Source organism: Pleurodeles waltl, chromosome 11, assembly GCF_031143425.1.
Source record: "Pleurodeles waltl isolate 20211129_DDA chromosome 11, aPleWal1.hap1.20221129, whole genome shotgun sequence".
Taxonomy (NCBI): Eukaryota; Metazoa; Chordata; class Amphibia; order Caudata; family Salamandridae; genus Pleurodeles; species Pleurodeles waltl.
The window spans coordinates 51,828,476-51,850,240 of NC_090450.1; the positions used below are offsets into that span (position 1 = coordinate 51,828,476).

The window sequence follows — 21,765 nt, forward strand, 5'->3', positions numbered from 1 at the left end:
AAAGAAGCAACTTCAAATGTCTATGGCTACTTGCGTTTCTGGGGGTAAGGACCTTGTCTTCTTGCTACTGTATAGGTAATCTAGCATAGAGATGTCTCCCATGACCCACCATTCTGATGCATGTGCTAGGTCTGACCGGAAGCAAAACCACCAGTTGTTGATAACTTGCAGGTGAGAGGTAGCATAGTAAAAGCTCACATCTGGGACAGTGATGCCTCCGCAGTATGTGGTTTGGAAGCAGGTTCAGTGGGCCACTTGGCCTCTCCCCTCCCTTAGGAAACTTTCAGGATCACTTTAAGTTGTTGAACCCACAACTGAGGGATTGTGGAGAGGGAGTTTTCACGCTGGTGTATTAGTTATCGTAGAGAGACCACATTAAATATTGCCGACCTACACAAGAGGGGTAGAGGGCTCATCCACGCACCTCCTCTCACACTCACCCTAATACTGGCACAAGATTATGCATACACACCAGGGCTGGAATTGGGGAGACATATACCCCCAGGTATTTAAACCCTTCGTTGGCTAGGGCAAGACCTGACTCCCAATGCAGGGTGCCACACCACCTCTGACAGGGAACATGAATGATTTAGCTGGAAAGATCTATGGACCCGAGGTTTCACCAAAAATCTGCATGATTTGTTTGATTTAAAAATATGAGCCCCTGAGGTCGCAGGATTGGTGAGGAAGAAGAGGATGTCATCTGCATAGAGCGCTATCCTGTCAGACAATGATGTGGAGCAGCCTCTTAGCAGGGCATCCTCCCCAACTCCCATAGCCAAGGACTCCATGGCCAGGGCGAACAGCGGGCTTCCTTGGCGTGTCCCCCTACTGACTTGGAATGGGTTGGATATAGTGTCAGGCACTCACACTGTGGCTGTCAAGTCCGTATATAACAGATGAGTATATGTGAGGAATTTCGAGCCAAAATTGAGATGCTCAAGGAGAGCGAAGAGGTATTCCCAGCTGACTGAATCCAAGGGTTTGTCAATGTCAGCCAGGAGCACCTCCGCCGGTCTTCCCAGGCGATCGGCTAAAGCAGGGGCATCATATACATGCCATAACATGTTATGGCATGTGGCTCGTTGGGGCATAAAGCCAGCCTGGTCAGGGTGGAACAGTTCCAATATTATTTAATCAGTCTGTTGGACAGCACTTTGACCAGGATCTTTGCTTTGAGATTAGGAGGTAAATTTGGTGGTAGGAAGATTATTATTTTGAGGGGCGAATAGGTTTGAGAAAGACAACAATCTTGGCATGTCTACAGTCTGGTGGAAGGATTGATTCCTCAAGTGCAGCATGGAAAACACCCAGGAGATGTTTCTTCAGTTGGGGCATAAAGGCTTTAAAGAATTCACTGGGGAAACCATGGGGTTCCGGGGCCTTCCGCACCTGTAGGTCACTCAATGCTGATGAGAACTAGCTTTCAGTTATAATTCCATTCAAATTAGAGCTAGCCTTGTCAGCAAGGGCACTCAGGTGTAGAGCCTCAATAAATTCAATCATTTGGTCCATACCCACCCCTGCCCTGGGGGCGTAGACTGCTTTGTAGTAGGTGGCAAGGCTTTGGGCTATTGTGTGTGCTCCTCTTTTCAAATCTCTGGGACAGGGGGAGCGTTGCGCATGCCTTGGCATTGCCTATGCAATATTTTGATGGATTTGCCCCCCCACTGGTATATGCTGCTCTATGCGGTCTGCCATATGTGTTTTGCATAATCTAGGAGAAATTGGTGATATTGCTGTTGAGGGAGGGCCAGTTGATGCCTGATCTTACCACCATCCTTGTGGCGGCAGTGCTCATCAAGGGAATGTATTTGCATTTTGAGGTGAGTTAGAGCCTTGCTCCTTTTTTTCCATTCACACACACAATTACTACTGTCAACACTACAAATTGTCACTTTAAATGCCTCCCATAATGTAACTGAAGAAGCTATGGGCGCCATGCCATGTTAAGGGTGAAGTTTTCTGTAATGGAGAGAAGGAGAAGGTTCTTGTATTGAGGGTCGTGTAGGTGCCACGTGGACAGACACCAACAGAAGACTGGACAATTTGTGCCACTATGTAACTTAAGGGACAAAGGGGAGTGGTCAGACAGCTCTCTAAGCAGTATGTCTTATTCTTGCTTTTTCACTGTGTTCCCTCTCCTTGTTTTTCCCCTTGTTTTCACTGCTTTATCCTTGCTTTTTCCCCTATTTTTTCAGTACTTCTCCTTGCATTTCCCTTGTGGTGGTGGGCTGGATGCACATAGGGGTTGGTCACAGGTCTGGCCCGGTGGCCAACTGCCAGCTGGGTTAAAAAAAACATAGAAATTCAATTAAGAAAACAAAGGTGAGAGGGACGTTATAGTTAAGATCCCCATTTACATGTACAAAACCATAGAAATTCAGCTTTAATAGAGTTATTTGAAGTACATAGAGCTCATGCCCTAATGCAACTATAACCTGTGCCTTCGCCATGCACTACTAATTACCCCACATATTACATCAGTAATTGCATCTTCTATGACCTCATTGATAATATCATTGCAACAATGGCAGTAAAATTATTGATCTGAAAACTGTGCATGACGGGGCGTGAGTTATAGTTACCTAAGGGCACGAGTTGTAGATACTTGAAATAACTAAATAACTACAACAGCTGAATTTCTACAGTTTTATGCATGTGAATTCTGATCCTAGCTATAATGTCCCTGCAACCTTTTTTTGGTAAAAAAAAATATAATTTTTTTGTGTGTGTCTGTGTGTGTATACACAATTCACATTTTTAGATTTATAATACAGCAATTAACTAACATTCATTGCTTTAACTGAATTAATCATATAAAAATAAACTAATCTATGTTCTCAACCAAGCAATTTTGCGCTTAAATAAATAAAAATACATTTATTGTGTTTTTCTTACCTTACCAACATATTCCATTTTGGCTGAGTGGCGTATTTCTTACGAATCTGCTGTTTGGAAATATTTTTAGAAAATCTTTTCTTAAACTGTGGGAACAGGGATACGCTCAATTCACAGCACAGTTTTTCATGTTTTGGCACGATTTTATTGCAATTAACTTATGTTATTTCACAGATTAACAAAGTGTGAAGGAGAGTTGCAGTATTGGATGGACAACAGAGACATTTGGTCCTCCTCCCTCTCTCTCGGGAACATTGTTAAACCTATGTAATTTTAAAGCCGGATTTCTCCTGCTGTGGTACATGAACACATGGTTGGATATACGACTCTAGAGTATTTTGAGAGAGCGATGAAAGTGTCTAATGAGAAAAAGACTAAAACATAATGTTAATACATTCCAGTTCCACAAGAAAGCTGGTCGAAGAATAGTTGTCTGGTAATAAGACCCCATTAAAGCACATGAAAGCACATTTTTAACAAATAATTTCAAATGCACAGCTTCCAAAAGTTTGAAATGTGTGCTGCAATATTGAAAAGAAATTAATATATGGGTGATGGTTCATGTACACGTACACCGGTTCCCTAAAGGTGCCTCAGCCCTGATACAAGCAATGAAATTGGGTCTGCATTTGGGTAGTAACACACATCCCTAAGTGGAGTAAAGTGGGACCCAAATATTCCTAGACCAGTTGACACTGCACCTTGTAGTAGCCACGCCCCTCACATGCACATCTCAGCTTTAACTATTGGAGGAAGTAGAAATGTGGGAATACTGGGTGTACCCCGAGGGTACTTTGAGAAATGGATTTGCTTGGAGAGGCTGGAATACCACACCCGATTCCTGTCAAATCCCATTTCTCCCCAGAGTTTCACCTGGAGATTTTGGATTTTTTTAACAGTCAAAATTTCCAGGGGAAATATATTTTGGGCCGGTAATTCATGTTACAGGCATCATTGGAATTAAAGGCGCTGGAAGAAGTGTGATTTGCTTTATTGTTACATGGATGTTAGGGTATGTGGAAAACAATGTGCCACATATAGGCAACTTCATGTTTTAAATATCTGTAAAGCTGTCCACATACTCCAGGTCATGAAGTGCCCAGCATCATATATAACAGCAGATGTAACTAATACCATAGCCCAGCACAGATCTACCAGCCTCATTTAGAGATGCACGATAACCGAGCTCTACAGCGAAAGGTGTGTACCATTTACAAAAAAAGTTCTAGGTTCGCTACACTTAGCGCTTTGTAATATTACCACTGCAAAGGATGTTGTTCTGCTGCATCCGTGGTATGAAAAAAGTAAAAACCTAATAACATATGCAAAAATCACTTGTCATTTCGACCAGAAAAATGCGGGTGGTCCTCAAATGGAAAACCTGAACACAGATTGCATATTTTTCCCTACAGCTCTCAAAATGTGGCAGAATATCCAGCAGCATTTTCATTACTCCTAATGGATACTACCTGTCTTTTTTACATAGAAGTTCAAATGTTGAACTAATTTAATTTCACTTGAGGGTGTTACAGCACCATTTGTGGGCCTTGTGTAGTGCTTATGATTGCCTTGATTAATTGATTTATTGATTTAAGCATTTATAAAGCTCAAAACTGTCACCCAAATGGGTGTGGCACATTAGGAGTCTGTGTAGACGTACTCTAGTAAAAAAGATGTAATAAAGGGGCATTTTCATTGAGTACTCCGTTAGGAGGTTTCACGTTAGAAACTGAAGGGGGTTACTCCTCCGTATATAAAAGCGAAGATCTTGAACTGTTTACAGCATCACGAAACACATGCACAGGAGATTAACTTGTTTGTTGAGACACATTAAGGGGCATATTTACAAGAAGGTGGCATATCATTGCTGATACACCGCTTTTCTTGCGCCCCCCCACCTGCACCTAACGTCACCATGGTTGTGCTGTATTTACAGTATGGCACACCATGGCGGTCGTTAGCATAATACGTCAATACTTTTGCTGCCACTGTGGTGCTTTGCTACACTAGCGTAAAAAATTCTGATGCTAGTGCAGCAAAGCACAGGAAGAGGCATTGAATACAATGGGTGCATCTTTTTAATGCTTTTTAATTATAATGTGGCGCATGGGGTCGCAAAGTTGTGCAATGTTTGTAAATATGGCACGGCAGAAAAGCCACCTAAGCGCCGCCTTTGCGCCAAAAAAATGATGCAATGGCAGAGCTAAAGTGGGATAAGGGGCTTGTAAATATGCCCCTAAGATTTTTGCTTCTACTGTATTTGATGATACTCTTCCTGACAGAGTACCTGATTGGAAGGCTCTTTTGCGCCACTTTCCTTGTTTCTAAGCATGTCCCCTGGTGCTTGGGAGAATATAGACAGTTACTTTTGAATACTGTATTTTAATATGTACTATATGCTTTTCTAGCCCTGATAAAGTCATCAATGATGAAACATGTATTGGCAAGAATGGACGAGTGAAAAAAGAAGAACTCTAAAATATATTTAGAGACTGATGCTTTGAGGTTTTGGACGACTGGAAGAGAAGAGTGCTCCGGGTACCACTGCTAAATTATTTGGGAGCAATCCCACTGAGGAGTGATTGGTAACCACTCTCACCCTCTGGAAGCACAAGGACTCAGTGGCTATAATGATTTGATGTGATCACATAGGCAGTGCAAGCCCTTCTGTCTCCTGGCTGCCCTTAGTGATAACATCCCTTTTTCTAGTTGTTCATCATGCCTTGAACATGCTGGCCTTCTCCTCCTTGACATTCTCTCCTCGTACATGGCCAAGCAGACTTCTTTCCTCTCTCTGGGGCAGGAAGGCGTCCAGGCACTATCCAGACACTCTGCTCTTCCATCATTAAACAGCATGAACAAAGATTTCAGGTGATGACCTGTCACCTTAGGGAGTCTGGCTGTCAGGCAGGCACCAGTCCTGCACACACAGCAATCTTTCAATTACTCTGGGAACCTTCAGGGCCTGATTTGGTAAGTCACCTTGCTGCCCTGCTTCACTTGGAAAAGGCAGAAATGAGTTGTATTTAAGGAATACGGCACATTCCTGTCCTTTCCACCTGTGCTGGCGCACAATGGACTGCCTAGCGCCAGCACAGGCACCCTTGCACCATGGTGCAAGGGTGCCTGTGTTGCATGCAGGATTGCTTTTGTGCAGGAAGGGACACCTTCCTGCACAAAACAATCCTGGGAGACTTTTTCCGCTTTCTGTGTGCTCTGCAGAATGCAGCACACATAGAAGGAAGAAACAATGAGGAGAAATAAGGATATTTCTCCTTGTTCAGCTCAGTTGGGGAGGCTTAAGGTATTGGTGCCTCCTCAGGTATACCAGGATTGGTAAAGCTGGGGATGCATCGAAATCTATGGGTGTTGTATTGGAACACCCACCGCAACAGCCATGGAACGCCTCCCTTGTGCAGAGTAAGACAACACAGCGATTTGCACTGCCCTTGCGTTACTCCATATCTATGAGGCCATTCAAATCTACACAAAGTGGCTTTGCATGGCCTCAAAGATATGGTTGCAAGGATTGCGCCAATGTTGCATCACAAAAAGAGATGCAACTGCTGCACGAAGGGCTCATAAATATGCCCCTCAATTTCTTAGCTACAAAGAACTTGAAAGAAATGGTGTGGTTTGGTTCCTAATTTTATACACATTTTCCACATGGGGGATGTGAATTCCTTATATTATGTTTCCGAAATGGCTTTGGTTGTTTCCTTTTCAAATGTGTTTCCAGGCTGCTCTCCAGATAGTCTTTATGTAAAGTAATGCTTGTCATGGCAAGTAGAAAGGGTTCTCGTTTCAAAGCATGGACACAATGAAGTATGATCTCTCTCCACCTGTCTTCTTGTAGTAATCAGGGGCAGACCAAAGGGCATGCCTGACCTAATACCTTTATCACCTTGATCAGAAAGTGCAGGCATACATCTTACTCCTACCATCGACTAAATGACAGTGCTTTGGAAGGACTAAACTACAGACCTTTGCTAATGAAGTCACCAGGGAATTTCAAAATATAGCCCTATCTTCATTCTACTAACTTCACCATCTGGATATCTAGCCTGAGCCTCCAGCCACAGGAATGCAGGTAATACACTTCCACGGTCGGTGGAAACTGTTGTTTTCCTTAGTCTTGTGCTATGTCAAACCAAAGCCATTGAAGATGGATCCCATTGTGTTCAGTATGCCAACTCACACATAAATAGATTCTTACTACCATACAGGTATTACATGTTCACTGTGCAAACACACACACACACACACTCACACACACACACTATGCACACAGTATACAAGGTTTTAATCAGCAGAGAGAAATACCCAAAAATCCTAATGGGCGAGTCACCACTGCAGAAGAGTTCATTAAAGAAATGTTCATTGCAGTGGAGGGCTCATCTGCAACTTTTACGCACCAATACTTAGGAAGTCTGGTTTGTCTCTACTCCAAGTGGTACCACAATTTGCTGGGTAGCTTTTGATTTAGTCAGCAGCCGTATTTGTGAGGGGCAGACTCTGAAGACCACTCACCTACCTGCACAGACGCACAGATAGAGATGAGTTCTGCAAGCAAGATATACTGAGTATTAAAGAGTACCCCTGCAGATGGTGATAGCAGTAAATGCACAATGAGGTGACGTCTTCCCCATTGCCCAGTTTTTCCTTGGTCAGATTTTGTGAACAGACTGTCATTGTCGCAAGACAGTTGTCTCTTTGTGGTATGTTGTGCACAGCAGCTGAGACAGGAAAGTAAATGTCGATAGTCCGAGCTTAGCTAAGTATCCCACAATCAAAAAAACAGCATGAGCCACACTACAGAATCTAGCCAAATGCCACGGTGAAATGTGGCAGGGATAGGCTTCTGGCCAGTCTTTGCATGTCTAGTGCCTCCTGTCCCTTCTTATCATCTGCTTTTGCATTGCAACATCAAAGTCGTGTTTATTGCAGTCTGCCACTACGTTAGCGGACGCAGCAGTAGAAGGTAGATGTGGAACAGGGAGGTGGGCAACCACCCCATGGCCTCTCTACCTTTAAGTAGCTTAAGAATGTACTGATGGTATCTGCTTGAAGGATGCTGTCATATCCTAGTACCGTAATACCTAGATTAGCTATTTCTTGTTTTGTTTTTGTTCTATTATTAGGTGAAAATGTATTCTTGATGTATTTTGGGGTATTTTATTTACTGTCTATAGCTAGCATTTATGTTTGTTTTAAGTACTTAAATCATCCTTTATGGTTGGGGAATTCTTTAATGTGTAGCCTTTTCCAGTGTTTACGATTTCTACAATATATTTGTTTAACGTTTCTTCCAGAGTTTTAAAGGTTTGCATACCCAAAGTAAACAATGTATAAATTAATATTATTTCCATGAAAAAGTATGCCATTTTAATTGATCAAAAAAACAATTAACATTTTACGAAATCGAATTTTTGGCTAAACTATATTGGGTTATAAATTCTGATCTGGATGCAGATCATATAATGTGTGCGTGTCAGTTTATGAATGACAAATGTAAAATTATTTAGTATGACAGACAATGATAGATGCTTACGAGGCTAGATAAATTAATTGAGTAAGATGCCCTGTCAACAGCAGTCATACCAAAACGACAAGATTAAAGCATATTTACAATATAAATTACAAAATACCGTGGTGTGCTACTATGAGTGAAAGCAATAGAGTTACATGAATAGAAGTTGGATGCTTTACCCATCATGGGTGTGGACAGGGTATTGTCATTAGATGAAAAGATTGATTACGGTTCTTATGTTATGACAGGCATAGTGTATTTATTAGCATGATTGCACCAGAGGTTACTATATCTACATAATTTAAAGTATTTTGATGTATAAACGTTTCTATTGAATTGGCTGTTTGGATTAAAATGTCCCCTGTATTGTAAACAGGTATGCACCCCTGCCAAGAGTGCTTGATCGCATGTGGAAGTGGTATTGCGACTTTTACTTAGGACCAGTGAATGCCCTAATAGAACATGCCCACAGCCGTAAGCCTGTTCATGGTAATGTGAGGGTCACAACCTGTAGTGTGACCTGGAGGAGCACAAGCATGCCCCATAAAAGGGTTAGCCACTGATGTGGATTACAACCACAGGATTAGAACCATTCTCCATGTTGAGGGCTAGCCGTTGATGTAGGGGAGGGTGAAGATAGTGCTACCCTTAGAAATTTATTGAAGTCCTTGTTAGCAAAAGGCTGCTGATTTGATTTTCTCAGCAGTTTGCATTTTGTAGATGGTAGGCGTGGTCAAGCTGTTGTGTTTCTCCAAGGTGAGTCTGCAGGCAGGGCCCTCCCTTTTTATCAGTCCTTGATTACTGCTTCAGGAAGGCTGAGCAGAACAAGGTGCAAAGACCTCACACTTCATTGTCCACTTGATTTTGGTACCCCTGCTCAGAGTAGGCATCATTGCCACCTGCTGTGAGATCCATCACCTTGCCTGTCTGCATGCTGCTCAAGAGGGAAGGAGAGTGCCTAGGCAAGCAGTGGGACAAACTATCCTGGAGAAGGAGCCCAGGATGTTAACAGCATAAAGAGAACCTAGAAACACATGGCTGCCAGTGGGAGTGAAGCCAAGAGTAACCTTGGTTATTTGAGGGTGTCCTAGTCTTTCAGAGCAGTACTTGCTGTGAACTGAACATCGCCATTCAAGCAATAGGCAATTTGTGTTGTCCAGTGTCATGTTGTGTGCCCAAAAAACTGGTGCCACCGTTGCCCGACATAGGAACCGCCCCAAGCAGAAGAGCTGCTGATGCCATGTTCTGACCCCAGAGGCCTCAAATGCCAGACATGACCACCTGCTCAAAACCTGCAACTGCCAAAATTGACCCAGCCTAAATGCTGCAACTACCTTGACCAAGTATCCATCTGCAACTGGCCTGGGAGACCTCAACTGCCAAACATGAGCTCCACCTGCCACAATGACCTCTGCCAACAGTCTGTGACCCAAGTGAGGCTGCCACATCAGGAATGTATGTGCTGAGTGTACCAATGGCTGTCAGCAGAGCTGCAGCTCCACCGAGTAAGCAAAGCAGAAGTTCATTGCAAACAGACAGAAAGACAACACACTTTAAAACTTGCCACATGAATAATGTCCTTTTTTTCGGCAGAGTGGGAGTGGGATGGAGACCCTTCAGAAAACCAACAAACAGGTAATGACTGAGTCAAAAACAATGAACAACCCTGATATACACTCAGCATCAGACAGTAAAAAGCCATCACTCAGTTAAAAAGCCCCACCTTCTGCCTTTCTGAAGGTGTGTATCTATTTCCTAGGACAAGATAAACCCCCTACAGGAAATATTCCTAAATCAGGGTAATGCTGGTTACCAAATCAGTATAGCTGATGAAACCTAATAAACCCAGCTCATTAAGGATAGGCTGTGAGCATGCTGTGGTGTCAGCAACATTAGACAAACAGAGAAGCGCTACTGCTGCCCATTGATGCCAAAACATGCAAATCAATATGTACTACAGTGTGAAATATGTCCAGAAATAAACCATTGTACATTTTTGAGACTCACACAAGCTCCACTGGAGAAAACAGCATGCCCCTTCCAAATTGTGTGCCTGGACCACATCAGTCTGCTTAATAGTAGATTAATATATATATATATATATATATATATATATATATATATATATATATATTTAGAGGTCACTAGCGTGCATGATGCATATGGGTGTGGCACCAGCACCAAGGCAAGTCAAAGGTCACACAGTCCGAAAAGACTTGTTAGGCTCTGTAGAGAGGGGCAGACTACATACAGTTAATTCTGATCAAGAGCAGCTTTTACCTGCAGAAGTACTTTCTAAAGTTGCAGTTTAACACCTTACAACAATGTAGGCTCAGTTTGAACTGTGTCATTAAGAGTGCTCTAGATAATGATGGATCATCAGTATCCAACTTACAGAGTGCACAGAGATTTAAATATTATGCCAAGACATGCACTGTTAAACTGCACATCTCCTTCCAGGATGAAGGGATCCACATGATTAATCACATCTTGCTTTCTTGAAGGATTTGCAGCATCCCCAGGATAGCCTCTGACATACTACAACTATAGCATCAAATCCAGTGACCGGCTGGCTGCCTAAGGATGATGAACTTATAGTAAAGGTATTGGGACTGAAGGAAGAGTTCAGCCAAGCTGCCAAGATCTGTATCAGCGATGAGGACGAAAGGAACAAGAAGGGTGATATCACCACTATTCCCCAGGAGAAAAAGAACATCATTGATTTCTGTGGACATGATACAGCCATATCGAGTGGCTTATTCTATACAGGGGAACAGTGCAAGTTACGTAAGTCACCGCTGAATGTGCACATTGACAACTCTATTACAGAATGTGTCATTCTCAAATACTACTAATGAAATGGAAGAACAACAATCTGTCCTTAGCTCAGATCAACAAGTAGTAAGGTCAAACACAACTGTTGATAATATAGCATTGTCAACTGCACCATCTTTAGAAAACAAAAGTGAATCAGATTTAAACTTTCGAATTTCAAGTATTTGTACCTAACAAGATTCAGATTGAATAACACTGCCCATCACATAACATGTTCAGGTGTTGCTAATATTGAGGAATTCTTAATGCCTTCAATACCTAAACGTATTGTTTTAAAAAAATAGAAATTAAAAGGAGAATTACATAATGAAATGCAAATATTAATTGTTAATGCCATGTTTAGGAATGTGCCTCCCGAATCTGGGAACGTTCGTGCTTGGAACTTATGAACAAATGAATGTTATAACAAATTTTCTAAAGATGTATCAGGACAGCTAGCAAAAAAGTACACCCAAGGCACAATAAGTTACATATTGACTATATAGTTTAGGCACACTTTGCCAGGGTTGGATCAATGAATACTCATAAGATGGACACATAGACACACTACATGAAAATGTGAATCTTTATAATTTACTTTAAGTTTCAAAGCAACGAAGAAGAATTAAACATGACTTGATCACATTAACTGTAATGGCTATGATGTTCAAACCTGAAGCCAAAGCTCTTTATAAAATTGGAAAAATAAATACTGGAAATATTCAAGGATTAATTTAAGTAAAAGATAATGATTTCAAAATGGTAATGACAATTTTATATTCAATATCATAATTGGCTAATTGCTTTTAAGGTTATGACATTTTTTTATAAAGTTATAAATATAAACATGCGCAATTCGAAGCTGCATTTTCAGTGCAAGCTTCTTTACAGGAATTGAAATCATACAGAGTTCTATGGAACTGAGGAAGCTGAGGTATTTAAGCCCTAAAGTTTTAATTAACATCTGAAAATGTTAAATATGTGAGATTCTATGTGTAGGTTAGTTTGAATATAGGAGGTTGAATTGCTGCCATATATTCCTTCGTGAGAAGAAAGAAAGGCTTAGCAGGTCTTAACATATATTCAGTGTTTCAGAGCATATTGCTTCACAGTCTTAATTTACTGTTGATTAAAGGAGCGCCGGGTTTCATGCTTTACATGTTCTATGGGTTATTAATTCTCAGGTCTGAAATGCTTAATTTCTCCATCAGTTCAGTGAGATATGTGATAGTGGGTGGAAGGCTAACCCATTTCTTCAATCAACTTAGCTACACTTGGAACATCTTCCTTGGTCTACTTGTCTTATCGAATGCAAGCAGGAGAGCACTAAGGCCCATATTTATACTTTATATAATCTGCCCTGGCGCTTTATACTTAGTGCCAGGGCAGATTTGCGTCAAAAGGTTTACCGCCGGCTAACGCCATTCCAACGCGCCAGCCGGGTGCCTTATTTATGGAATAAGGTTAGCCGGCGCTGCGGCCTGGTTAGCGTCAAAATAAATGACACTAACCGGGCAGCGGAGGCGAAGGGAAGACTGGGGGTTCTGCGCCAAAGAATGGTGCAAGTCAGGTTAGAGTCATAAATATTGACTCTAACCTGACTTGTGCCACTTTTTGACTACAACCCCCATTGAAATGAGTCCTGTCTTAGCAAAGACTGGAGTCATGCCCACTGCCCAATGGCCATGCCTAGGGGACTTCTGTCCCCTGGGCATGGCCTTTGGGAACAGTGGCATGTAGGGGGGCCCAGGTTAGGCCCCCCTATGCCACTTAAAAAAAAAAAAATCATACTTACCTGCACTTACCTGCACTTACCATGGATGGGTCCCCCCTTCCATGGGTGTCCTCCAGGGGTAGGCTAGGGTGGCAGGGGGTGTCCCTGGGTGCAGGGAAGGGCACCTGTGGACTGCTTCCATGGTCTCCCACCATGGAAATGAGCCCACAGGTCCCTTAACGCCTGCCCTGACCCAGGCGTTAAAAAACAGCGCAAATCCGGCTGGGCGCCATGTTTTAAGGCCCGCCTCATCCTGTGATTCGTTTTGACGCCAGAGGATAAATAAGGCGCACGTGCCTTGGAGTCATTTTTTGCACTGGAACGCCTACCTTGCATGTCATTAGCGCAAGGTAGGTTTGCACGTCCAAAAAATGACTCAAACTCCATAACTTTGGCGCTGGACGGGTCTAGCACCAAATTATAAATATGGAGATAAGTTTGCACTAAATTTGCTTTAAAAAAATGACGCAAATCCGGCAGAAACAGAGTATAAATATGGGCCTAACTTTGTAAATTGTGTCAGTGGGCCTAAAATACTAATATTTTGAATGATAAGGTTAAGAGTGTGTTGGCTTAATTTTCACAGTTGTGAGTTGACACTAGCCATGATTAAAAAACAGGACTGAAATTTCCCATTCTCCAAAAAGCTGCAGCACTTTGTGCAATGATTAGAGCTTCAAGGCCATTGGGACTCTCACAAATCAGACTTGTAAGTAAAGATAATAGCAACATTTGCCTCATTCCATGTTCTTCTGTTAAATTAGTGCCACTAGTGTTCTGGAGGGATGATATCAGAAGCTCTGCAGGAGTTCCCTTTCCCCCATCATTAGAATATCTCAATGTTAACATTTAAAAGTGTCTAAATGGATAGAACCCAAATATGCTATAGTTCAATCTGCATAACAATTTTCCAAGATAATGTTAGGGGCCAAATAGGTTTTTTCATAAAAGCATGTGGAGATTCATCAAGCATGTTGGTAAGTAAGTGATCCACCAGGGCATGCAGTAATGGCCTACTGTGCTGCACCATAATGTTTCATCGTTACAAGGAGAGCATGCTCAAAGGAGCATAATTCAATAAAATATATTCATGAGGATGGAATCAAACTGCCCTAGGGATGAAAGTATATTGTGCTTAATGGGCACATCCATAGATGTGTTTTTTTATCCCCTTTATGTTGGAAAACGTCAGGTCCCCTCAAAGAGCTTTTTCTATTTTATGAAAGGAATATGATGTCAATGAGGTTTTCTTGCCCTCATTTTGCAGTGAAAACCATGTCCCCCAAATAGATGTATTTTTATATTTCCCCCCACTCTACTGTGAGAAGGGTAGTCGCATAGATATTTTGTAGTGACAGATAGGCCTGAGACTACATACTTTTACTTTTTACTCACAGAGTAAAACGTTTATCAAAGATTGTTTTCATATTTTAGAGGACCAGGTTTGAGAACCAGAAACTGGATGGGCACCACTTGGCAGGGTAGGAGTCTCAGCAGAGTCTCAGCAGAGGCTCCAGGTGCTGGCAGAGAGAAGTCTCTGCTGTCCCTGAGACTTCAACAACAGGAGGCAAGCTCTAGTTCAAGCCCTTGGAGATTTCTTCACAAGCAGGAAGGCACACAAAGTCCAGTCTTTGTCCTCTTGCACAGGTAGAAGCAGCAACTGCAGGATAGCTCCACAAAGCACAGTCTCAGGCAGGGCAGCTCTTCTTCCTCAGCTCTTCAGCTCTTCTCCAGGCAGAGGTTCCCCTTGATGTCCAGAAGTTATCTAAAGTCTGTGGTTTTGGGTGCCCTTCTTATACACATTTTGCCCTTTGAAGTAGGCTTGTTTGTGAAATCCTGGCTTGCCCAGGCCAGGCCCCAGACACAGACACACACCAGGGGGTCGGAGACTGCATTGTGAGAGGGCAGGTACAGCCCTTTTAGGTGTGAGTGACCACTCCTCCCCTCCCTCCTAGAACTGATGGCTCATCAGGAAATGCAGACTACACCCCAGCTCCCTTTATGTCACTTTCGAGTGAGAGGTGCAACCAGCCCAACTGTCAAACTGACCCAGACAGGTTATCCACCAACAGGCCGTGTCACAGAAATGGATTAAGCAAGAAAATGCTCACTTTCTAAAAGTGGCATTTTCAAACACACAATCTTAAAACTAACTTTATTAAAAGATGTATTTTTAAATTGTGAGCTCAGACACCCCAAACTCCACATGTCTATCCGCTCCCAAACGGAATCTACACTTTAATCATATTTAAATGTAGCTCCCATATTAACCTATGAGAGGGACGGGCCTTGCAACAGTGAAAAATGAATTTGGCAGTATTACACTGTCAGGACATACAAAACACATTAATATATGTCCTACCTTAACAGTGCACCCTGCCCTTGGGGCTACCTAGGGACTACCTTAGGGTTGTCTTGCATGTAAGAAAAGGGACGGTTTATGCCTGGCAATTGGGTACACTTGCCAAGTCGAATTTACAGTTTAAAAACTGCACACACAGACTCTGCAGTGGCAGGTCTGAGCCATGTTTACAGAGCTACTTATGTGGGTGGCAAAACCAGTGCTGCAGGCCCACTAGTAGCATTTGATTTACAGGCCCTGGGCACCTCTAGTGCACTGTACCAGGGACTTACCAGTAAATCAAATGTGCCAATCAGGGAAAGCCAATTGCATACACATTTTATACAGGAGCACTTTAGCACTAGTTAGCGGTGGTAAAGTGCCCAGAGTAACAAAAACAGCAAAAACAGAGTCCAGCACAAAACAACAACCTGGGAAACAGAGGCAAAATGTTAGGGGAAACCACACCAAGGATGAAAAGTCTAACAAGAAATCTACCTCTATAATTCCAAACTTAACAATGGCCCACTTGGCAGTTGTTTACCTTAAATAAGGTACATGAAATTGTAAAAAAAAACTCTTAAGGTGGATGAAAATGTGTGCGCAAGTTTGACGCAGATTCCTTGAAAGTGAGAAAAGATATTACAGTGGTTTTCCTATGTAATTGTGGCTCATAGATAATTACAGTAATTATTTCATATTCTGTAATATATAAATGTTTGTTTGTGCATGTCCATCAAATAAAATGACTACTGTTTTAGTGCTCCTCCTGAATTAGTACTTTATTCCCACAGGCAGTTATTGTTGGAGTACTTTTGCTCTTGGCGTACAGAGAGTGGACACAAAGATCACTGGTAAATATACAATATACCCAAAGACTATAATATAAAAATAAGCATAACTGAGGTACGTCTGTTGCATTTCCCCATTATGGTCATGTCATTGCTTATTACAATTGTACGTGTAATTTGAAGTTTATATATACAAATTGTCATTTGTTGAAATCATATAAAGCAATCAAAAACCAATTGCTTATTTTATGCCACACATCTCAGCATAAAATAGGACTGACCTGACCATTCTACGAATGGATCCTGTGAATTATAAGCTGGGAAAATATTCAATAGCACACTTCATTCTTATTATTGCTGATTAACTTAGCATGTTCCATATGCGCCCCTCAGAGTGTACACATTTAGCTTGTTGTAACTTTCCAGTGAAGGTTAAGATTTATGGAACTTCATGATTTAAACTGGTTAAGTTGTTTTTAGTGAGAAAAACACCCCAATGGCAAGGCTATTGTGGTAATTCTTATGTTGCTACTTGTTAGAAACTGTGACTCTATTTGGTGGAGGTTTGCACCCTGTCCAAGTAGGGACCACACTCCTACTCCGGGTAAATCCGATCCACACCCGAAATTAATCTGTGCCGGTGGAAACCTTATAATGGGGATGGTGGCGAGACAACTAGCTCTGCAGCGGTCTCCTCACCGCGAGTCTGGCCGTCTCCTTGTCCAACTGGCAGACTTATAATGAGGCCCTAAAGTGAAAACAGTGCTTAGAAATCATTAATAGTCAAAAGGTTACTTGAGACCAAGGGAAATTGTAGCAAACCAAATCCATAATCCATGCTGACTGTGATGGAAGTTAAGCTGGCTACAGGACCCAGATAGGTCCTGCTGTAACAGTATCTTCGATAAAGCTTTTATCGACGTTGAGGATCCACTGTGTCATTGTTGAGCCGAGCAAAGAAAGCCACGAATCACTGTTAACCTCTGTTGAAGTGAAAGAAAAAACGTTGACGTCGATCCACACCGAGTGTCGTTGTCGTGCCGAGGAGACTGTGGATCCAATGCTGCTGCATTGATGTCGGCGGGGAGATGCTTCAGCTCTGATTGGCACAAAAGTCCCTGATGCGTCAACGTCAAGAGTGAATAGCTGCAGGAAAGCCACTTCTAAGGCCCCGTACTGGAGGGAGGCACCTCAGGCAAGGGTAGGACTCACACAGGGCAGAGTCCAGCATCACCAGGAGACTTGCAATCTGTCTTTGATGTCCCTGAGACTGCAGGAGAACAGGGGGAAAGCTGAGAAGCCCCTGGAAATTCTTGGGTTTAAGGAAGAAGAAAGCAAGTCCAGTCCTTCGCACTTCAGGCAAAAAGGAGCAGGAAGCAGGCCAGCACAGCAAAGCAAGTAGCAGACCCTCCTACAGCATGGCACACAGCGAGCAGTAGGCCAAAACAACAATTCAGTTGCAAAGTGGCAGACCTTCCTGGCAGCACAGCAGTCCTTCTTCCTGGCAAAGTATCCTTGGTTCCAGTACAGATCTGATTTGGTGCGGTTTAGGGTCCAGTACTTACACCCAAATGTGCTTTTGAGGTGCAGGAGATTTCAAAGAGGCCTTTGAAGATCACAAGATGCTTGCCCTTCCTTCCCTAGCTCCAGATCATGTACATGGGTCATGCAGTCCTTTGTGTGAGGAGAGGCACAGCCCTATTCAGGAGTAACTGTCTGCTCCTTCCTCCCTATCTAGTCCAGGAAGAGCCATCAGCCTGGTGATGGGCCATCAGGATGAAAATGTCACACCCCAGCTCCCTTTGTGTGTGACTGTCTAGAGGGAATGCAAAAAGCCCAGCAATCATCCACCCCCGACATGTATTCAGTGACAGGCAGAGGCACGGAATGGTTAAAAAAAGAAAATGCCAAAATTCTAAAAGTGGCATTTTCAGACTTATAATTTTAAAAAATGCCTTCACCATAAATTACGCGTTTAAATTATCAGTCCAGAGACACCAAACTCCACATTTCCATCTTTTCCCAATTGGAAATTACACTTAAAAGATGTTTTAATGTAATCCCAATGTTAACCTATGGTAGAGATAGGCCTTCCAGTAGTAAAAAAACTGATTTTTAAATACCTGGACATGTTAAACTTAAAAGTGCATGTATTACTTTTTGAATACACTGCAGCCTGCCCTTGGGACTAACCAGGGCCTACTTTAGGGCTGACACGTATGTAATAAAAAGGAAGATTTTGGCCTGATAAGTGGGTGCACTTGCCTGGTCAAAATGGTGTTCAAAACTGCAAACGCAGGCCCTGTGGGCTCATTTTCTGTTCTTTTTGCTTCTGATCTGTTTGCAGGCCTACTAGTAGCATTTAATGTACAGGCCCTGGGCACATAAAGTGCCCTTTACTAGGGACTTACAAGTAAATGAAATATGCCAATTGTGGACAAGCTAATGTTACTAAGTTGAGAGTACAGAGCATATGCACTTTACACTGGTTAGCAGTGGTAAAGTGCCCAGAATCCTAAAACCAACAAAATAAGGTGAAAAAACGAGGAGGAAGGCAACTAGTCTGTGGACGACCCTGCAGAAAGGGCCATTTCCAACTCAACGTAATACGTTTTTGTTTTTTTGGGGAGTTTTGTCGGTGATGGAAGCATATCTCTTGTGTTTACATGCAGTAGTTTAAAACTGGTTAAAAAAATGCTGTTTAATTTTATGCAGAGAGCTAATATTAAAAACATCAATTTTGTGAACTAATTATTTATATTGTTTATATTATCGTCATTTAATTAGGTTTGCAATAAGGTTGTGCTTGAAACAAAGTGCAATACTGTTTGACAAAATGTTCAGTCTTCAAGGCTTTTGTATAATTGTTAAACGGTGGACTGAGAACATGTTAGGAGTTATTTGGGAGTATAGGGAAGAAATAAGTGGGATTAACAATCACAATATTTATCTAAGGTGTTTAACCATTTACTGTCTTTTCTAAAACTCTGCAATATTCCTTTTGACATCTTTGGATCCATCAAAACCCTGGAAGAGGGTGGAGGAAGCGGATATGGAAACGCTTCATTAAAGGGAGCGTGTGAGAAGGAGAAATTGACCCTTAATGACAACTGTGAGAGCAGGGAAAGAGAAAGGGAAAGAGATCAAGTACCCTTAAGTAAGCAGAAGAAGGCATATAGGAGAGGGAGTGAAGAAGGAGGTGCAGTAGGGAACAGGACAAGAGAGACATTCAAAAAGCAAATAAGCAAAGTTGGAGAGGAGATCCTAGGAGGCATTTGGAGTAGAGTTGGGAAGAGCCAGGGTCGGAATTATTTCTGTTATGCATAAGGAAATTTAAAATGTACTTACATAGATTATGTTGTCACCAAAAAAAACTGTTTTTTTAAAAATGTCTGAGAAATAGATTATCATGTACAAGCTTCCTTTGATCGAATCCCTATTTAGTATATCAAGAAAGATGAAAATTCATAACGTTCATGTTACAGTCTCTGTGGGGTAGGCAAGGTAATTAAATCTTCATCTGGAACAGTGTAATCATAGAAGTGGAACATAAATAATTATCTTAAACGCACTGAATTGTCCAGTGATTACACTATTTCCTCAGATAATCAACCTTAAATGTTTACATTGACGCTAGAGCTACCTATATGATATTTTACTTGGGGAATCATAGGTGGTCAACAGCTAGTCTCAGGATAAATTATATCCAACGTATCTAAGCAGGACATTCACGTGACATCACAGACATTGTGCAATTCCATTACTTTCTGAAAAGGAACAAGATCCTGGAAGCATTAAGGCCCATATTCACACTTATTGACGCTTGACTGCGCTAATGCAGTTCAGCATCAAAAAGTTTACGGCCGGCTAGCGCCATACCAAGATGCATCATATTTATGGTATGGCCTGGCTAGCATCATAGAAAAGGATGCTAGCTGGGTGGGGGAGACGTAGGGGAAACGGGGATTTAGCATCAGAGAATGATGCTAGTATGGGCAGAGGCAAAAAAATGCCTCTGCCCAAATTAGCGTCATTTTCTGACGTTAGAACCCCATGGACATGACTCCTGTCTCAGTTAAGACAGGAGTCATGCCTCATAGCCCAATGGCCATGTCATTGGGCCCAGTGCCATATAGGGGGCCCCAAGTTAGGCCCCCCTTGGCACTTCGAAAAAATAATATATACATACCCATACCTACCTCTACCTACCTGGGTTGAGGTCCCCCCATCCTTAGGTGTCTTCCTGGTGTGGGTGGGGGTATTTGAGGGTGTCCCGGGGCCAGGGAAGGGCACCTGTGGGCTCTTTCCATGGTCTCTGATCATGGAAAAAGGCCCACAGGTCCCCTAACACCTGCCCTGACCCAGGCGTTAAATAATGGTGCTAAGACAGCTTAGTGCCATTATTTAAGGCCCAAATTCCCCTGTGCTAGGTTTTAGCACAGGGGTATAAGTATGGCCCTAAGACCATATTGTCATTTTCTGCTTGGGAACACCTACCTTGCATCTTATTGACGCAAGGTAGGTTTCCTCGTCCAGAAAATAATGTAAACTCCATAACTTTGGCGCTAGTCGGGTCTAGCGTCAAAGTATACATTTGGAGTTAGGGTTGTGCTGAATTAGCATTAAAAAAATGTATGCTAATTCAGCGCACACCGAGTATAAATCTGGGCCTAAATTTGGTTACTTAGTAGCCCATCAATCGGAGTTCACATTGGTCACCTTTTTAACTATTGAGCTGTGGATTGTTTCCTGAGATGAGGTGAACCTTTTTGCTAAATGAAACATGCTTTTTCCCATATTCTGTTTGAGGGATTTATAATTTGTGGCTAAAGTGATTAAAGTTGTTCCTTCTAGCATAATTGAGCTTAATTGAGCTTAGGTAATGGATTCATTGTCAATCTCATTTTCTCCCTTTGTTTGATGTGCACAGGTTAGCACATGTCAGTTTCTCTTTGTCTACCATTGTACACCTGTAGTAATTTTCTTCCCTGGAGCATATATCAAGCACTGATCATGTTGTTCCACTTTGTTGGTGCTCAAAATGTTTTTTTCCCTTTTGCTTGCAAGACAACACAAAAGCATTTAAGTTGATTCTCATGCTTCCTGGTATTTCCGGGAGCTGAAAGCAAACAACTTGCAATAACAAAACATTGTGCATTGAGACATATTTTTGGTTGCCTGCCACTTTTATTGATGATGAAGCTATAAATATAATCCCTTCGTTTAAGATTATTCCAATACAATATGTGTTTTTTGGAATTATCCTTTGCTCTGTGTCACATTTACTTATTTGTTGGCTACCTCTTTTATAATGTAGAGGATGTTTTATTCAGCATCAATCTCGCAGTAATTTCACAAGGTTTATGTTTCACCTTTCTCTCCACCGATCCCAACACTTAAAATCACACTAACCTCTTTTTGCCTCTACCCATCTTAAACCCCAAAATCAGCCTTTACCTTGCGTTACCTCTACCTACACCTGAACTCTAAATTCGATCTCCCGGTCTTTACCTCTAATCACTTGCTGCAGCACCACGGAATCCTAGCTATTATTTACACTGAGTAGTGGATTCTGCACTAGAGGACAATGGATCAAAGCGGCATAGGTTTTGAG

General features: G+C 42.1%; 1 protein-coding gene across 2 annotated transcripts in view; it reads left to right on the forward strand.

The window, feature by feature from the left end:
* TMEM212 (transmembrane protein 212) overlaps nucleotides 1-21,765 on the forward strand; it is a 61,270-nt gene that overhangs the window by 27,134 nt on the left and 12,371 nt on the right. The window contains exons 2-3 of one of the 2 annotated variants that reach the window (XM_069213039.1): nucleotides 10,936-11,218; nucleotides 16,155-16,214. In XM_069213039.1, the coding sequence (XP_069069140.1) occupies nucleotides 11,087-11,218; nucleotides 16,155-16,214 (192 nt within the window). In that variant the 5' untranslated portion in view covers nucleotides 10,936-11,086. The remainder of the gene's footprint in view (nucleotides 1-10,935; nucleotides 11,219-16,154; nucleotides 16,215-21,765) is intronic. The other variant, XM_069213038.1, reaches the window with a different exon arrangement.